The following is a 13,550-nucleotide window of genomic DNA, read 5'->3' as shown; positions in this document are numbered from 1 at the left end:
TCACTTACTCTTGACAGCAAATGAAATTTGATTTTATTGTGTTTAATTTTTATTTTTCTATAGAAGTAGCATGTGCACAAGACACTGTTTATATATGTACAGGCGAAAGTGGTTTCTACATATTTAAAATTACAAATAGTACACTTCATGTACTTAAATACTCTTCAGTGGACTAAAAGCAGTGGTGCTGTGAAAATGACTTTAAATATTTTTGAAAGGATTTGACATTGATATTTTCTTTTCTGTTCTGGGAACTTTGAAACAAAGTTTAGTAGAGAGTACCATTTTGCCACAGGGATGTGTTTATTTGGGTCAAATGTAATTTTTTTTTTTTTTTTTGTATTGTAGAGTGATCATGAATATAAGTTTTTTTTGCACTCCATATCTGTTACATTTATTTTAAAAACTGTAAGCTTTTCCATAATGTAGATACATGGTTAATGAGGATACTGGAGATCTTGAAGTCTTTAGATTTGCATCCAAGAATGATTCTAGAGAACTTGTTAGGAATTTGAATGTGCTGATTGCTGCTGTAGAGTTTCCCTGAAATGTGACCCCTTATTGAAGGTGAGAATGAAAGTAGGCATGATATGCACTTTGTATTGTTTTCTCACTATAGCAGGATTTCAGTGGACAAAGAAGAAAACAGGTCTTGTTCAATTTTGTGTTAAGATATTCTACATGCTTATTCCATTTTACATTGCTTTGCAGCCATACTCCTAAGAATTACTAACTGGTTCATCATTGAGAGAGAGGGAGAGAGAAATGGGATATACATACCCTTGTTCAGAGCATTGTCAAATTTTAGTGTGATAGTTTATTTTACTGTTTATTAAAAGCTGATAGTTCTGTGTGCAGTTGCTAAGTTGTTTTGCGACAGTGTTTTTACTGACTGCTGTAATTTGTCCTTAAGTGCACCTTTTAATAGAATTGTGGTGTCATCTACAATTATGATCTTTTATGAGTATTCATGTTGAACCTTAGATCATTAATGCAAAAGAGGAACAGAAGTGGTCTCATTACTGACACTTGCAGTACTACGCCATATATACTTATAGTGCATTCCACAAATGATGGCAGTTCATGCAGGTTGAGAAATGGACAGGGATTGCATTGTTGCCAGTTCCAAGCGACAGTTGCAGATACTCGCATATGCATGCTTTGTGCTTGATGAAAGTGTATATCCTTCAAATTACATCTCTCACTTGCCTGTGTGGAATTTGTTTCTTAGCACCACCATCAGCCATCACAGCTCACTACAAATGGAATAAAAATTCACTAAACAATTTGCTACAATCCCATTTAATGCTTGCAGTGGGTACAACATTCTCAGCAGAGGGCTCAGAACACTACTGAACACTCACTGGCATGTTGTAGGTGCGCAGAACAAGCCTAAACTCGACTGACATCATTTGTGACTCCAACTGTCGATATCACTTTGAGACATGCTCAGAAATAGTTTCAAGACTGGTTCTTGTTTCTTGTGCGTCAGGCTTAGTATACAGTTGATGTACTCATAAATGGCAGTTATTGCTGACCTGTTATTTCTGAATCAGTGTTATTTTTATTTACAAGTGCCATAAGTTTGTCATACATAACAGTTTCATATATTTTTGAGATGCAAGAGAAAATTCAGATGGGCCTGTAGCTTCTTACAATATTTCTCCCACATATTTTATATATTGGAAATACCTTAGATGTTTTTAAACCATCTGGGAATGTGCCTGCTTGAAGCGAACAGTCACATAAGTAGTTCGACTAGGCATAGAGCACCCTTCTATAATATTGGTGCAGGGACATTATCAATGCAAGCAGAGTTGGAGGTTTTTTTTATCCTTTTATTGCTTTTGCTACTTCTAGATCTACATCTACACTATGTGATCAAAAGTATCCGGACACCCCCAAATCATATGTTTTTCATATTAGGTGCATTATGTTGCCGCCTGGTGCCAGGTACTCCATATCAACGACCTAAGTAGTCATTAGACATCGTGGGAGAGCAGAATGGGGCTCGCCGCGGAACTCATGGGCTTCGAATGTTGTCAGGTGATGGGGTGTCACTTGGGTCATACATCTGTACTTGATATTTCCATGCTTCTAAACATCCATAGGTCCACTGTTTCTGATCTGATAGTGAAGTGGAAATGTGAAGGGGCACATACAGCACAAAAGTGTACAGGCGACCTCGTCTGTTGACTGACAGAGACCGCCAACAGTTGAAGAGGATCATAATGTCTAATAGGCAGACATCTATCCAGACCATCGCACAGGAATTCCAAACTGCATCAGGATCCACTGAAAGTACTATGAAAGTTAGGCAGGAGGTGAGAAAACTTGGGTTTCACGGTCGAGCGGCTGCTCATAAGCCACACATCACGCTGGTAAATGCCAAATGATGCCTTGCTTAGTGTAAGGAGTGTAAACATTGGATAGTTAAACAGTGGAAAATTCACGGTACACAATATGGCAATCTGATGGCAGGGTGTGGATATGGCGAATACCCGGTGAACGTCATCTTCCAATGTGTGTAGTGCCAATAGTAAAATTCGGACGCGGTGGTGTTATGGTGTGGTCATGTTTGTTTATGTAGGTGGCTTGCACCCCTTGTTGTTTTGAATGGCACTATTACAGCAGAGTCCTACATTGATGTCTTAAGCACCTTATTGCTTCCCACTGTTGAAGAGCAATTTTAGGGATGGCGACTGCATCTTTCAACATGATTGAGCTCCTGTTGATAATGCATGGGGCGGAGTTGTTACACGACAATAACATCCCTGTAATGGACTGGCCTGCACAGAGTCCTGACCTGAATCCTATAGAACACTTTTAGCATGTTTTGGAACACTGGCTTTGTGCCAGGCCTCACCAACAGACATCGATACCTCTCCTCAGTGCAGCACTCCATGAAGAATGGGTTGCCATTCCCCAAGAAATGTTCCAGCACCTGATTGAATGTATGCCTGCGAGAGTAGAAGCTGTCATCCAGGCTGAGGGTGGGCAAACACCATATTTAATTCCAGCATTGCCGATGGAGGGCACCACAAACTTGTAAGGCATTTTCAGCCAGGTGTCTGGATACTCTTGATCACATTGTGTACATTTACGTACATGCTCCAGAAACCACCAGACGGTTCACGGCAGAGGGTACCCTATATGACTGTCTATAAATTTAAATCAGTGCAAGTATACTCTGAACTACACTGGAAATGCTGTACCTCTCCGGCAGACAAAGCTGTACACGTCTGTCGATCACATTTGACTATTAGGTAGTTCTTGATTCATCAAGCTATGTATTTGCAAACAAATTTCCAGGATATAGGGAAGATGTAAAGCCTATATCCTTCCATTTCACAGTTCTGGCAGGATTCTGGTACCTGAAAGTGAAGAATAAATTTGCGGTAATCTTGAGACAGCTTCACAACAATGCAATTACAGTACAGTAGTATAAAGCTGGAAGGGAGGGGATATCCTGTATTATTTGAAGACTTTTTGGAGGGGGGGGGGGGGGTGTAGGTGTGTTGAGCTATTCATAGATGTTTGAAGAAAAGGATTTGAGTGGTAGGTATTAAAAGCAAACTGAGCCTATTTTGTTGGCCAGTCTATATGGTGACATGGTTTGTAGTCTTGATTTATTATGTTGTGATGGAGGTCATAATAGATAGCAACTGGGCAAGGATCAGTTGCATTTAACGCATATGATACAATAAACAATCTTCAGTATGTTCCAAGGAGAAACAAAGTCTAAAAAAAGATAATGGATTGTGTCATTCATGTGTAAGTAAAGACGCTGTGTTGCGTCGCCAATGTCTACTTGGGGACTGGTCATGTTATGGTGCCAAGTTGCACTTAATCAGCAACGGTTAAGGTGTTTCGGCACTGTGGAGAGTGAGAACTTATTTTTGCAGGTTCCTTCAAAACAGCGAGGCAGCATTCTCCATAATGATGGCTTGTGATCAGCACTTTTGTAGCCCAAGTTTTCAAATTTTGTAAACATTGAACATAACTTCGCCGTAGCAGGCAGTGGTGAAAACTTTGTGGTAGCAATGTCTCAAAACAGTGAAATAATGTGAACATATAACAAAAACATTCAATAGTAGATTCAGATATTAAAAGGTATAGAAATGAAAGACATTGAAATGAGACTGAAAAGGACATACGGATCAATTTTGGGATAATGCGGAACATGAAATATACATATATAAAAGTAGTGACACGTTGATAGTAGAAGGGCCTGCCAGTCATATGGAATTGAGCGACAAGCACAGAGAGCGACATCCAAACACAGAGTGGCATGGAGTGGAGACAAGGCATCAGCTGTGGGGCTGACATTGTTTGGTGAAGACCAGATGACCACTGTGGACAGTCTTATTTGTATTAAGCAGCCCAGTGGGGAAAAAGTTGAGTCTAGGCAATATCAAACTAACATGCTTAAAATGCTAGAAGGCACAGAGGCATTTTTACAACAATGACACATAAGCAATACAGAAGAAAACTTTCTAGAATGAAATTTTCACTCTACAACGGAGTGTGCGCTGATATGAAACTTCCTGGCAGATTAAAACTGTGTGCCGGACCAAGACTCGAACTCGGGACCTTTGCCTTTCGCGGGCAAGTGCTCTACCGACTGAGCTACCCGAGCACGACTCACGGCCCGTACTCACAGCTTTACTTCTGCTGGCACCTCGTCTCCTACCTTCCTACAGAAGCTCTCCTGCGAACCTTGCAGAACTAGCACTCCTGAAAGAAACTTTCTAGCTAATTAAGGCCTGATTGGGGCTAAAGCACACAACAGATTCATCGGCGTGGCTAAACAATAGAGTGTCATAGAAAATACCACTTTAGACTGAAGATAAAATCTGTTCTTAATTGCTAGACTGCAAATTGTACAGAGGGGTGGATTGTGAATTATAGCCATGGAAACCTATCAGTTGCTGTGTAACAGTTTTACCATGCAATAACTTTTGTGCCAAATGATTATTTCTGAGTTTTGATGAATCCACTACAGTAGATAGTATACTGCTACCTATATACTTCAAGTGCTCCAAATTAACTACAATCTTTCAACCTGAGAGCTGTAATTTGACATTGATCAGCAATGTGAAATGCAATATCTGATATGGTCCATTCCAAAGGCTCAGAAATTGCTTAGTTGTGCCCGATTTCACAGTGATTTGTCATAACATTGTATAATCTCATACTTCTACAGTCCTTATGAGCAATGTATGTTGGAGGCAACAGAATCGCTCAGCAGTCAGTTTCAAATACCAGTTCTCTAAATCTTCTCAATAGTGTTCTTCGAAAAGAATGTTGCCTTCTCTCCAAGCATTCCCATTTGATTTGCTAAAGCATCTCCATAACACTTACATATTGTTTGAACCTACCAGTAACAAATCTAGCAGCCTACCTGTGGATTGCTTCAATGTCTTCCTTTAATCAGTCTGGGTACAGATCTCAAGCACCTGAGCAGTACTCAAAAATAGGTCGCACTAGCACCCTATATATGGTCTCCCTTACAGATGAACCACATTCTTCTAGAATTCTCCCAATAAACCAAAGTTGACAATTTGTGTTTCCTGCCACAATCTTCACATGCTCGTTGCATTTCATATTGCTTTTCAACGTTACCCCAACATCTAAACAATGTGACAGCATCAGACAGGACACTACTAATGCTGTATCTGGACATTACAGGTTCGTTTTTCCTACTCATCCACATTAACTTACATTTTTCTATGTTTAGAGCTAGCTACCAATCACCACACCAACTACAAATTTTGACCACAGAGCTTTTACCTCAGTGCTGTGACAGTATTGTTCTGTTGAACTCCCTTCCAAATAAACTTTAATCTTTTAGCCAGTTGCTTCATTTTGCTGGAGTTTATTCCCGGTCGCAAATTCTCAATCCCAAAATGGGAATGCATTTTTTGGCCATAAATTATCTCATAAGGAGTCATTGCTCTGTTTCCTGTACCCTGGCATTGTATAATGAAATAACACATGGCAATAGAAGATCCCAGTCTGAATATGAACTGGTTCACGTAATACAACAACATTTTAACTACAGTTTTATGAATGCTTTCAACCCTGCCATTACTCTTAGGGTGAAATGACGTAGTTCTCCACTTCTTTATTTTAAGCAGTCAACATTCCTGCACCATAAGACTGGACATAAAGTATGTCCCTTGGTCTGTTATAATGACCTCCAGCTGGGCTCCCAAATGGTAGTGCTAAATGTACGATGAATGTTTCAGCAATCTTCTCAGCAGTCATGCCATCATTCAGTATCACACTAAAATAGTGGGAGAAATGGTCAGTAATAAATAAAAGATATGTTATTTTGCCGTTACAGGGTATGGTGCACAGGGATGCATTCAACTGCAATGGTAAACTGTTTCAGAAACAGATGTAAGATTAACAGTGTCCTCAAATGTTTAGAAAGCTGTTCCTGTAATTCTTTCACTGCAACAGTGTATTTTTCTTTAGCACCAGTGATCTTAGTGAAATGGACAGTGTTCCTTGTCAGAAGTTGTCCACATCCACAATGCGATTTTCTTTTTAAATGCATCCACTTATGTCATGGCTTCAGAAATAGGTCACTCCTCACCTTACAGTGTATTACTGAGGGCAGTCTGTGGTCAACTCTGTTTGCAATGCAAATTCAGCAATCCATTCTGGATCTTGTAATTGTTGTTATATTCATCCTTTTTCCTTCATAAATTCAGCAATAGTGACATTTAAACTGAAAACTCATTTCAGGCAGTGTGCTTTTCAGTAATATATAACATCTCTATACTCTTTGTTCAATCCCATCAGAAACTGTTGCAGCTGATGATGTAATAACACAAATGGCTTCAGAAAATTTACTATTTGCACCACCAGTTCCATTGTGTGTTGTGTGCCTGCATATTTAACACAGAGAGCTTCTTGATGTACAAAACAGTAAAGCCCATACAAATTGTGTTTCGATTGTTATAATTTTTAGCTCTTTTGTTGTCAACTATATCTTAATTATTCTGGCACTGTGTTGTAAAGCTCTTTCATAGCAAATTTGTGGTATCCACCAATTATACAACTGCATAATAGGTACTGAGAGTTCTCATCCTTCTCCTCTATAGTGCTTATTTATTTTTAAAGGCTGTGATGATAGATTGCTAGACTGCCTCCTTTTGTGCACATGGCCACTGGACCTGTGAACTTCCTTTTTAGCGTAAACAAATAGTGAAGGATAAACAGTGCTTACACCACAATTCTTATGAATTGCAGAAAGTCAAACCAACTAAAATAAGCTGCATCAAATGCTGGAAGAAAATGTTGTATCCCACTCCCAAATGATATTTCGTACTGTACCAAGGAGTACTGGGTAAATCTGCGATATACCAAGTAGTACCGAGACAAGCTGAACCTCAGACTATACATGGGCAGCACATTGGTATTTTACAGGCTGTGGCCAACCCTGTTCTACACCTTTCTTTTGCTGCAGCCACCAAAAACGGCCTGCATGAAAGTTTCCCTAATAAGACATGCATGTATCCTATAGTGACATTGTTCCAGTATGCATGTGTGGATAGCTTTTGGAGTTAATATCCATTCTTCAAGAGCCATTTTGCTTATATAAAGCATCATCTCTTGTTATAAAATCTGGCTAGGTAGCCAGTTTTCTACACTTGGCATCGGATTCTTGTGCCTTTTTGTAATTCCTCTATAAGCACACCATTAATTGCAGGATCTTAATTTTCCTAATCAAGGCACCTGCATTCTGAATTTAATGTACCAGGCTTGTGTTTGATTATGTCATATTCACTAAATATTAAGGCCCATCTAACAAGTTTGCTGCTGGGATCTTTTAAACTCAGCAACCATTGTGAGGGCACATGATCGACTGGTGCGAAATGACACCCATATGGATAAAGCAATGGGTGCCAAAATAGTGTTGGAAGTTATTTTTCTGTGGTGGTGTAATTGTCCTCAGCTTGAATCAGTTAGTATGGTGCATAACTAGTTAGTGTTTTTGTGTTGTCTCTGTTTGACTCAAAATGCAGCCTACATGTGATCTTGCTAGAATGTCACTACAAGGTAAGAAGTAGCACAAATTCCAGGCAAGCAGGTGAACTTGATAGAATTTCTTTGATTTTTAATGTGGCACACCCACAATCCAACCAAAAGGCATTCCCTTCTTCAGTAATATTGTGAGAGGTTTCACCGTGGCTGCATAGCTCTCCATGAAACGACAATAGTAATTTGTTATCCCAAGAAATGACTGCAGTTCTTTAACATACCTTGGTGCTGGAAAATTGTCCATTGTGTTCATTAACTGCTGGTCTGGTCTTAATCCATCTGCCAAAAGATAGCGCACTTGTGATTGTGTGAAATTGATTTTTTTTTTTTTTTTTAAATTTCAAATTTAGATTAGCGTCACTAACATGAGTTCAGTTACCACATTTTTCAGTTGTACTGTGTGCTCTCTCACTGTACTTGAAAAAACAGTTATGTCATCTAGGTATACTAGACAGATGAATGGCCTTAAACCCCATGATAAGCCTTTTCTCCATTACTGATTTTCTTGGGGACAATCGCTATTGGTGAAACCTAGGGACTGAAAGAAGGTTGAATTACTCCTGTTTCTAGCGAATCTGAAATATTTTTCTCTAGTACAAGCAGCAAGTGATAGGGTATGCATTATGGCTTCTGTGTTATAGGCCTAGCATCACCCATAGGAATCTCATGGTATGTTAAGGAGGTTGCTGGAAGTTGTTTCTTTTCTTCAAACAAAGTTGCAAATTTGGCTGGAACAGGATACAATATATCCTGCTATGACTTCCACAGGAGTTAAAAGTTTCTTTCCAATTTCTACTTCTAAAGGTGATGTAACTGAGGTGGGAATTTATGTAAACTGTTCTTTCAGGCTATGAGTTTTTCTGGTGGGCTGTTGTCTCATAAGTATTTACTTCGCACACTTTGATGAGCATGGCACACCGGGAAATTTTAATATTTCTGCTTCCAGAATTATTTATGCTTACATGCAAAAATGTACCCTCGTCTGATACACTCATTCTAGATAACCATCACTTCACATGCATCTGCTTACCATCTAAAACTTCATTTCTTGTTGACGGATCCACTAAGAAAATATCTCCCCTTAAAAAATCTCTCTTCACCTCTATCCAAATGCTTTTTTCTGCACCATTCAATATTTTCTCAGTTTTGTTCCACTTCGACGCTGTAGTACATGGTTTAGTGGGTTGTCAGAATGTGTCCATTTGTTCTGGACTCCCTAATGTTCATGTAATGAGAACACTGCAAAAATGGTGGACATTTCTATCAATCTGGGGTTCCTGTGTTCGGAAGATAACTGTGTGTTGAAAATTGTACAAGAAATCATTGCCTAAGATAGCATCAGAATCATGGTCATGCTTCCACACAACTTCAAATGTGAACTTGTACTGCCATCCATCTTATCCATTCAGTGTACAACCCCATAGTATTAGTTCTCTACTGTGATTAGATTTAATGAACAAAACACTCATTTGTGCATCTGTATGAATGATAAAGGTAGATGGTCTGTTGTTGTTTTTACCTTGCAAAGTTATGTCTGCCATTTCAACAAGTCCTATCTCTCTTACTGTATTTGCTTTGCAGAAGAGGAGTGAGGGACAGTGGCAGAACCTCTCCTGTTCATCTTTCTCAACTTTGCATTCCTTTGAGCACCTCAGTAACCTATTTGATTAGCCAAGCGATGCCTTAAAGCCAGACAATTTGCTCTCTTGTGTTTAATCTTTTTACTGTAGGTACATGCCGGTGCCCAGCGCTCGGGAGCCTTGTAGCATGAGTGTTTGCAATGAGGGCGGTGCACTTTGGCAATGAATGCTCGTCTAGTTGGTTTTGCCCACATGGGGGATTGGACAAATTGCTGGCACTCCTCAAATAGAAACAAGTGTTATGTGTCTTCCCTTAGTGTGCTTGGCGAAGCACCTTTCACCTCAGCATGGTATGGGCTTTGCTGGCCATGATTTGGCTTATTACAGCATGAACCAATTGAGTGTTGTAGTATCAATGGAAAGGCAGTTGGCAAAAAGGATGGTCTCTTTGTAAAATTTAAACAATAAAAGTTTCTTGCATTTGGGGCCTGGGAGCACCTCTAGAGTTGCTCTTTGTGATTACAGTTTTCATTGGAAATGCAATTTGAAAGTAATGGGTAAATATATCAATGAAGCTGTTAAATTTTTCATCCATGTCATTAATTTTATAAATCTGTGACCATTTTTCTTTGTTAAGTAAGCTGTTGAAGTAGTCTGCTATCATGACTCTATCATCAACAAATGATTATTAAAGACATGTTCCCAATACTGCCTTTTACTTTCAAGCTTAGTATTTGAACTATTTAGTCACTGAAGCCTGCATTCAAAATGTTTAGTGAAGTGCTGTGTAAACTCTTCTTGACTAGGAACTGATGTACAGCTGTTTCCCAAGTTTGTATACTGGGGTTGCAGCATTTATTTCAGCATTTTTCATAGCATGTAGCAAGGCTCAGAAGGGCCTCTTTGTTTCCACTTCTTGCAAAAAAAAAGTAAGTGTCCACAATTTATCAAATTACATTCTATTTTAAATGTCATAGGAAAATTCGTGTAGAATGTAAATATTTTTGGATTAAAGAAGACCACTCACTAGAGAGCAGAAGCATTGAGTTGTTGATAGGCACACACAAATGAAAGATAACTTGTTAGTGTTTGGAGTTATCCTTTGAAGAGCTAGAGTTAAAACACACACACACACACACACACACACACACACACACACAGTATTTTGTCAGGTGGGCTGTTGGGGGTGGGGCAGGGGGGGGGGGGGGCAGGTGAGGGGCTAGCGGTGAGTGGATCGCAGCTCGGAGGGAGGCAGGCAACCAGTTTCCCAGCTAGGAATGCGGTGGCTGGTATGTGGGCTTGGCTCGTATTTTAGGGACCAGGGGGTGGGGGGTAGTGCAAGTTACAAGCGACCTTCAGCCTATGTGCATTTTATAAATTTTGGTGAACATTTTAATCTTGTAATTTTTCAACTACATTTGACACCATGTATTGTAACTAATGGATCTAAAAGCAGAAATATTGAGTGCTCTAAGTGGTGTTATCGCATCTGTTTCTTCTTTCATGAACAGGTCACTTAGGACAATCTGAAGTCAACATTTATTGGTCTTCCTTTTAGCCCAATAATCTTTCATGTGCAACAAGTGATTATGCTTCTGTTGCTCTGTCTATGTCTGTTATTTGATCCTTTTCTTTTCTTCCTCAAAATCGTGTGTTTGTGAGAATTTGCTGATCACATCTTAGTCCTGTAGATTTTTCAGTTCTAGTTTTTTAATTATTTTTTTTCACCTGTTGGGTTTAGTAATTTCTTTTTGAAGTATGTGTATCTGATGGGTGAGCTTGTTTCAGTCCATTCTTTCTTTGTGTCCCATAAGTTGCATTCCTCCCATACACATTGCAACTGTGATTTTAGGGATTAGTCTGTAGGTTTATGCATTCAGTTGTAGGTGATGTAGTCCATCTTTCATTCTCTGTTATAATCATCTGTTGATGAAACTTTTTTTGAAAATTTCTTCAGTCTATTCTAATTAATGTTATTTCTTGAATCAGTGGGTTTGAATACTGTTTTCAGTATATATCCTTGTTGCTGTGATATTTTTCAAGATGCTTTTGAACTCATACCTACTGATTGGAGACCCTGACAATTCTAATTTTTTTTCTTCTCTTTGTACTTATGTATTCTGAGGTTTCATCAATTTTCTAGCCTTTATACAATTATTCAGTACATCCTTCTCATCACTATGTCACATTTTTAGTTTTTTCTGTATATGTTACTTGGAATTCTATGCTTAAAGTAGATTAATTTTGTTGTAAACATTGAAAACTACAATATTAATTTAATATAGTGTCCTTTAATATTTTTATCACAGCCTTTGATTAAAAAAATAATCTCACCTTTTTCAGAATTATACAAAATACTTCCCAAAGCAACCACTGCCCTTTCAGAACATTCCAAGAGACTACAGTCGAGCTCAAAGCATTCAAGTTCCAAGTGAAGTTATAGTTACATCAGGTAAGGTTCGATAAGTAATTGTTATTTTATAAATGTTAACATTTCTGTGAAAATCACAGTGTCATAAAGGAAACCTATTAAATGTGTGGGAACACGGGACAATGACTGCTGCAGAATTGTAGCCAATGCATTTGTCAAGTGCTGCCTTTGATCAGTCATTTTAGATTTGTCGGCCATAAAAAATTAATGATTGCAGATTGCTGTGTATTAAGATTGTAGCTTGTGCCTTGTTCGTTATGTCTGTACTGATGTTCATGTAGAGAGTGGGGCTAACAAGAATGAGACAACATATCATCACTGTGGGCTGCACAGTCGTTTTCCTTCCTTTGTATAGTGTCACAGAAGAAGCTGTGTAGCACCGTCACTGTGGTGTAGCGGTTATGATACTAGACTTGCATGCAGGGTTGTGAGCTCAAAACTTTAATTTCTGTATTCAGTTCGAGGACATTCTAGATGTATCCACAAATATCAAAAATCATTGTACTGCAATGTTCTGTAACTGTATATATATCGTATGTGTTCTGGCCTGAGGCAGTTTGCTCCGCACTCTTGTATGTGCAAGTGCTGAATAAACCTTTGTTAAGTGAAGTTAGTATTCTTCATTCATCGAATTACACCTTCTTCTACGTGACAGTATTCTGGTGGAGGCGCTGGGTATTGGAACTTGTGATAGCGCACATTATCGACGACACAGTGGCTCCCAACAGGCCGTGACAGAGCCATCGTTTACATGGCTAGAAACCCAAATTCTAGCCATATTCAACAGATCACAATCTATCAGAGACAGAAGAAGAATAGGATGTTACGATGACAGCAACTGTGTGCCACCACATGAGATGTCCTTCCGGGTTATCTGGTGACGGTGGCCAAGATCCAAACAAGTGACTGAAGGTATATGAGCGTATAGCCAAAGTTAACAAATGAGATGACACCGTGTGTTTGGCCAACATATTTTTCTACTTGGAGGGCACAGCCAAGCAATGGTATGAGAACAACGAGGAGAAGTTCACAAGCTGGGAAGTATTTCAGGCAGAACTGCACAAGTATTTCGGCGACATACAATGACAGAAGTGCAAGGCTGAAGACAAATTAAAGTGTAGGGCACAACGTCCAGGAGAAACTACAGCATTATACATTCTACACGTCTTGGAGTTGTGTAAAATAGTGAATCCTAGAATGAAGGAGGAAGATAAGGTTGCACATCTCACGAAGGGTGTTGCTGAGGACATGTATCAATCCCTACTCCTGAAGGGGGTTTTGACAGCAGATGACTTCATAAAATGGTGCCAGTTATCAAGACAACGCATCAAAAAAGAATTACATGCAAGAAGTTTGAACGGCTTCCAAATGTTGTATCGATGTCTGCGATGGATTCCACAAGTGTTCTTCATCAGGTAGTGACAGGGGAAGATCAGAAGGCACTTGGATTGCGTGGCGAGCAAAAAACCGAGACACTTCAAGAG

At 39.2% G+C, this 13,550-nt stretch overlaps 1 protein-coding gene across 3 annotated transcripts in view; it reads left to right on the top strand.

Annotated features, from left to right (window-relative positions):
• Nucleotides 1-13,550, top strand: part of LOC124721341 (exocyst complex component 1) — a 274,341-nt gene that overhangs the window by 107,453 nt on the left and 153,338 nt on the right. For all 3 annotated transcript variants that reach the window (XM_047246261.1, XM_047246259.1, XM_047246260.1), the window contains one exon: nt 11,979-12,087. In XM_047246261.1, coding sequence (XP_047102217.1) covers nt 11,979-12,087 — 109 coding nt within the window. The remainder of the gene's footprint in view (nt 1-11,978; nt 12,088-13,550) is intronic.

Source organism: Schistocerca piceifrons, chromosome X, assembly GCF_021461385.2.
Source record: "Schistocerca piceifrons isolate TAMUIC-IGC-003096 chromosome X, iqSchPice1.1, whole genome shotgun sequence".
Classification (NCBI taxonomy): domain Eukaryota; kingdom Metazoa; phylum Arthropoda; class Insecta; order Orthoptera; family Acrididae; genus Schistocerca; species Schistocerca piceifrons.
Note: the sequence above shows the minus strand (reverse complement) of the source record. Positions and strands in the feature narration are given on the sequence as shown.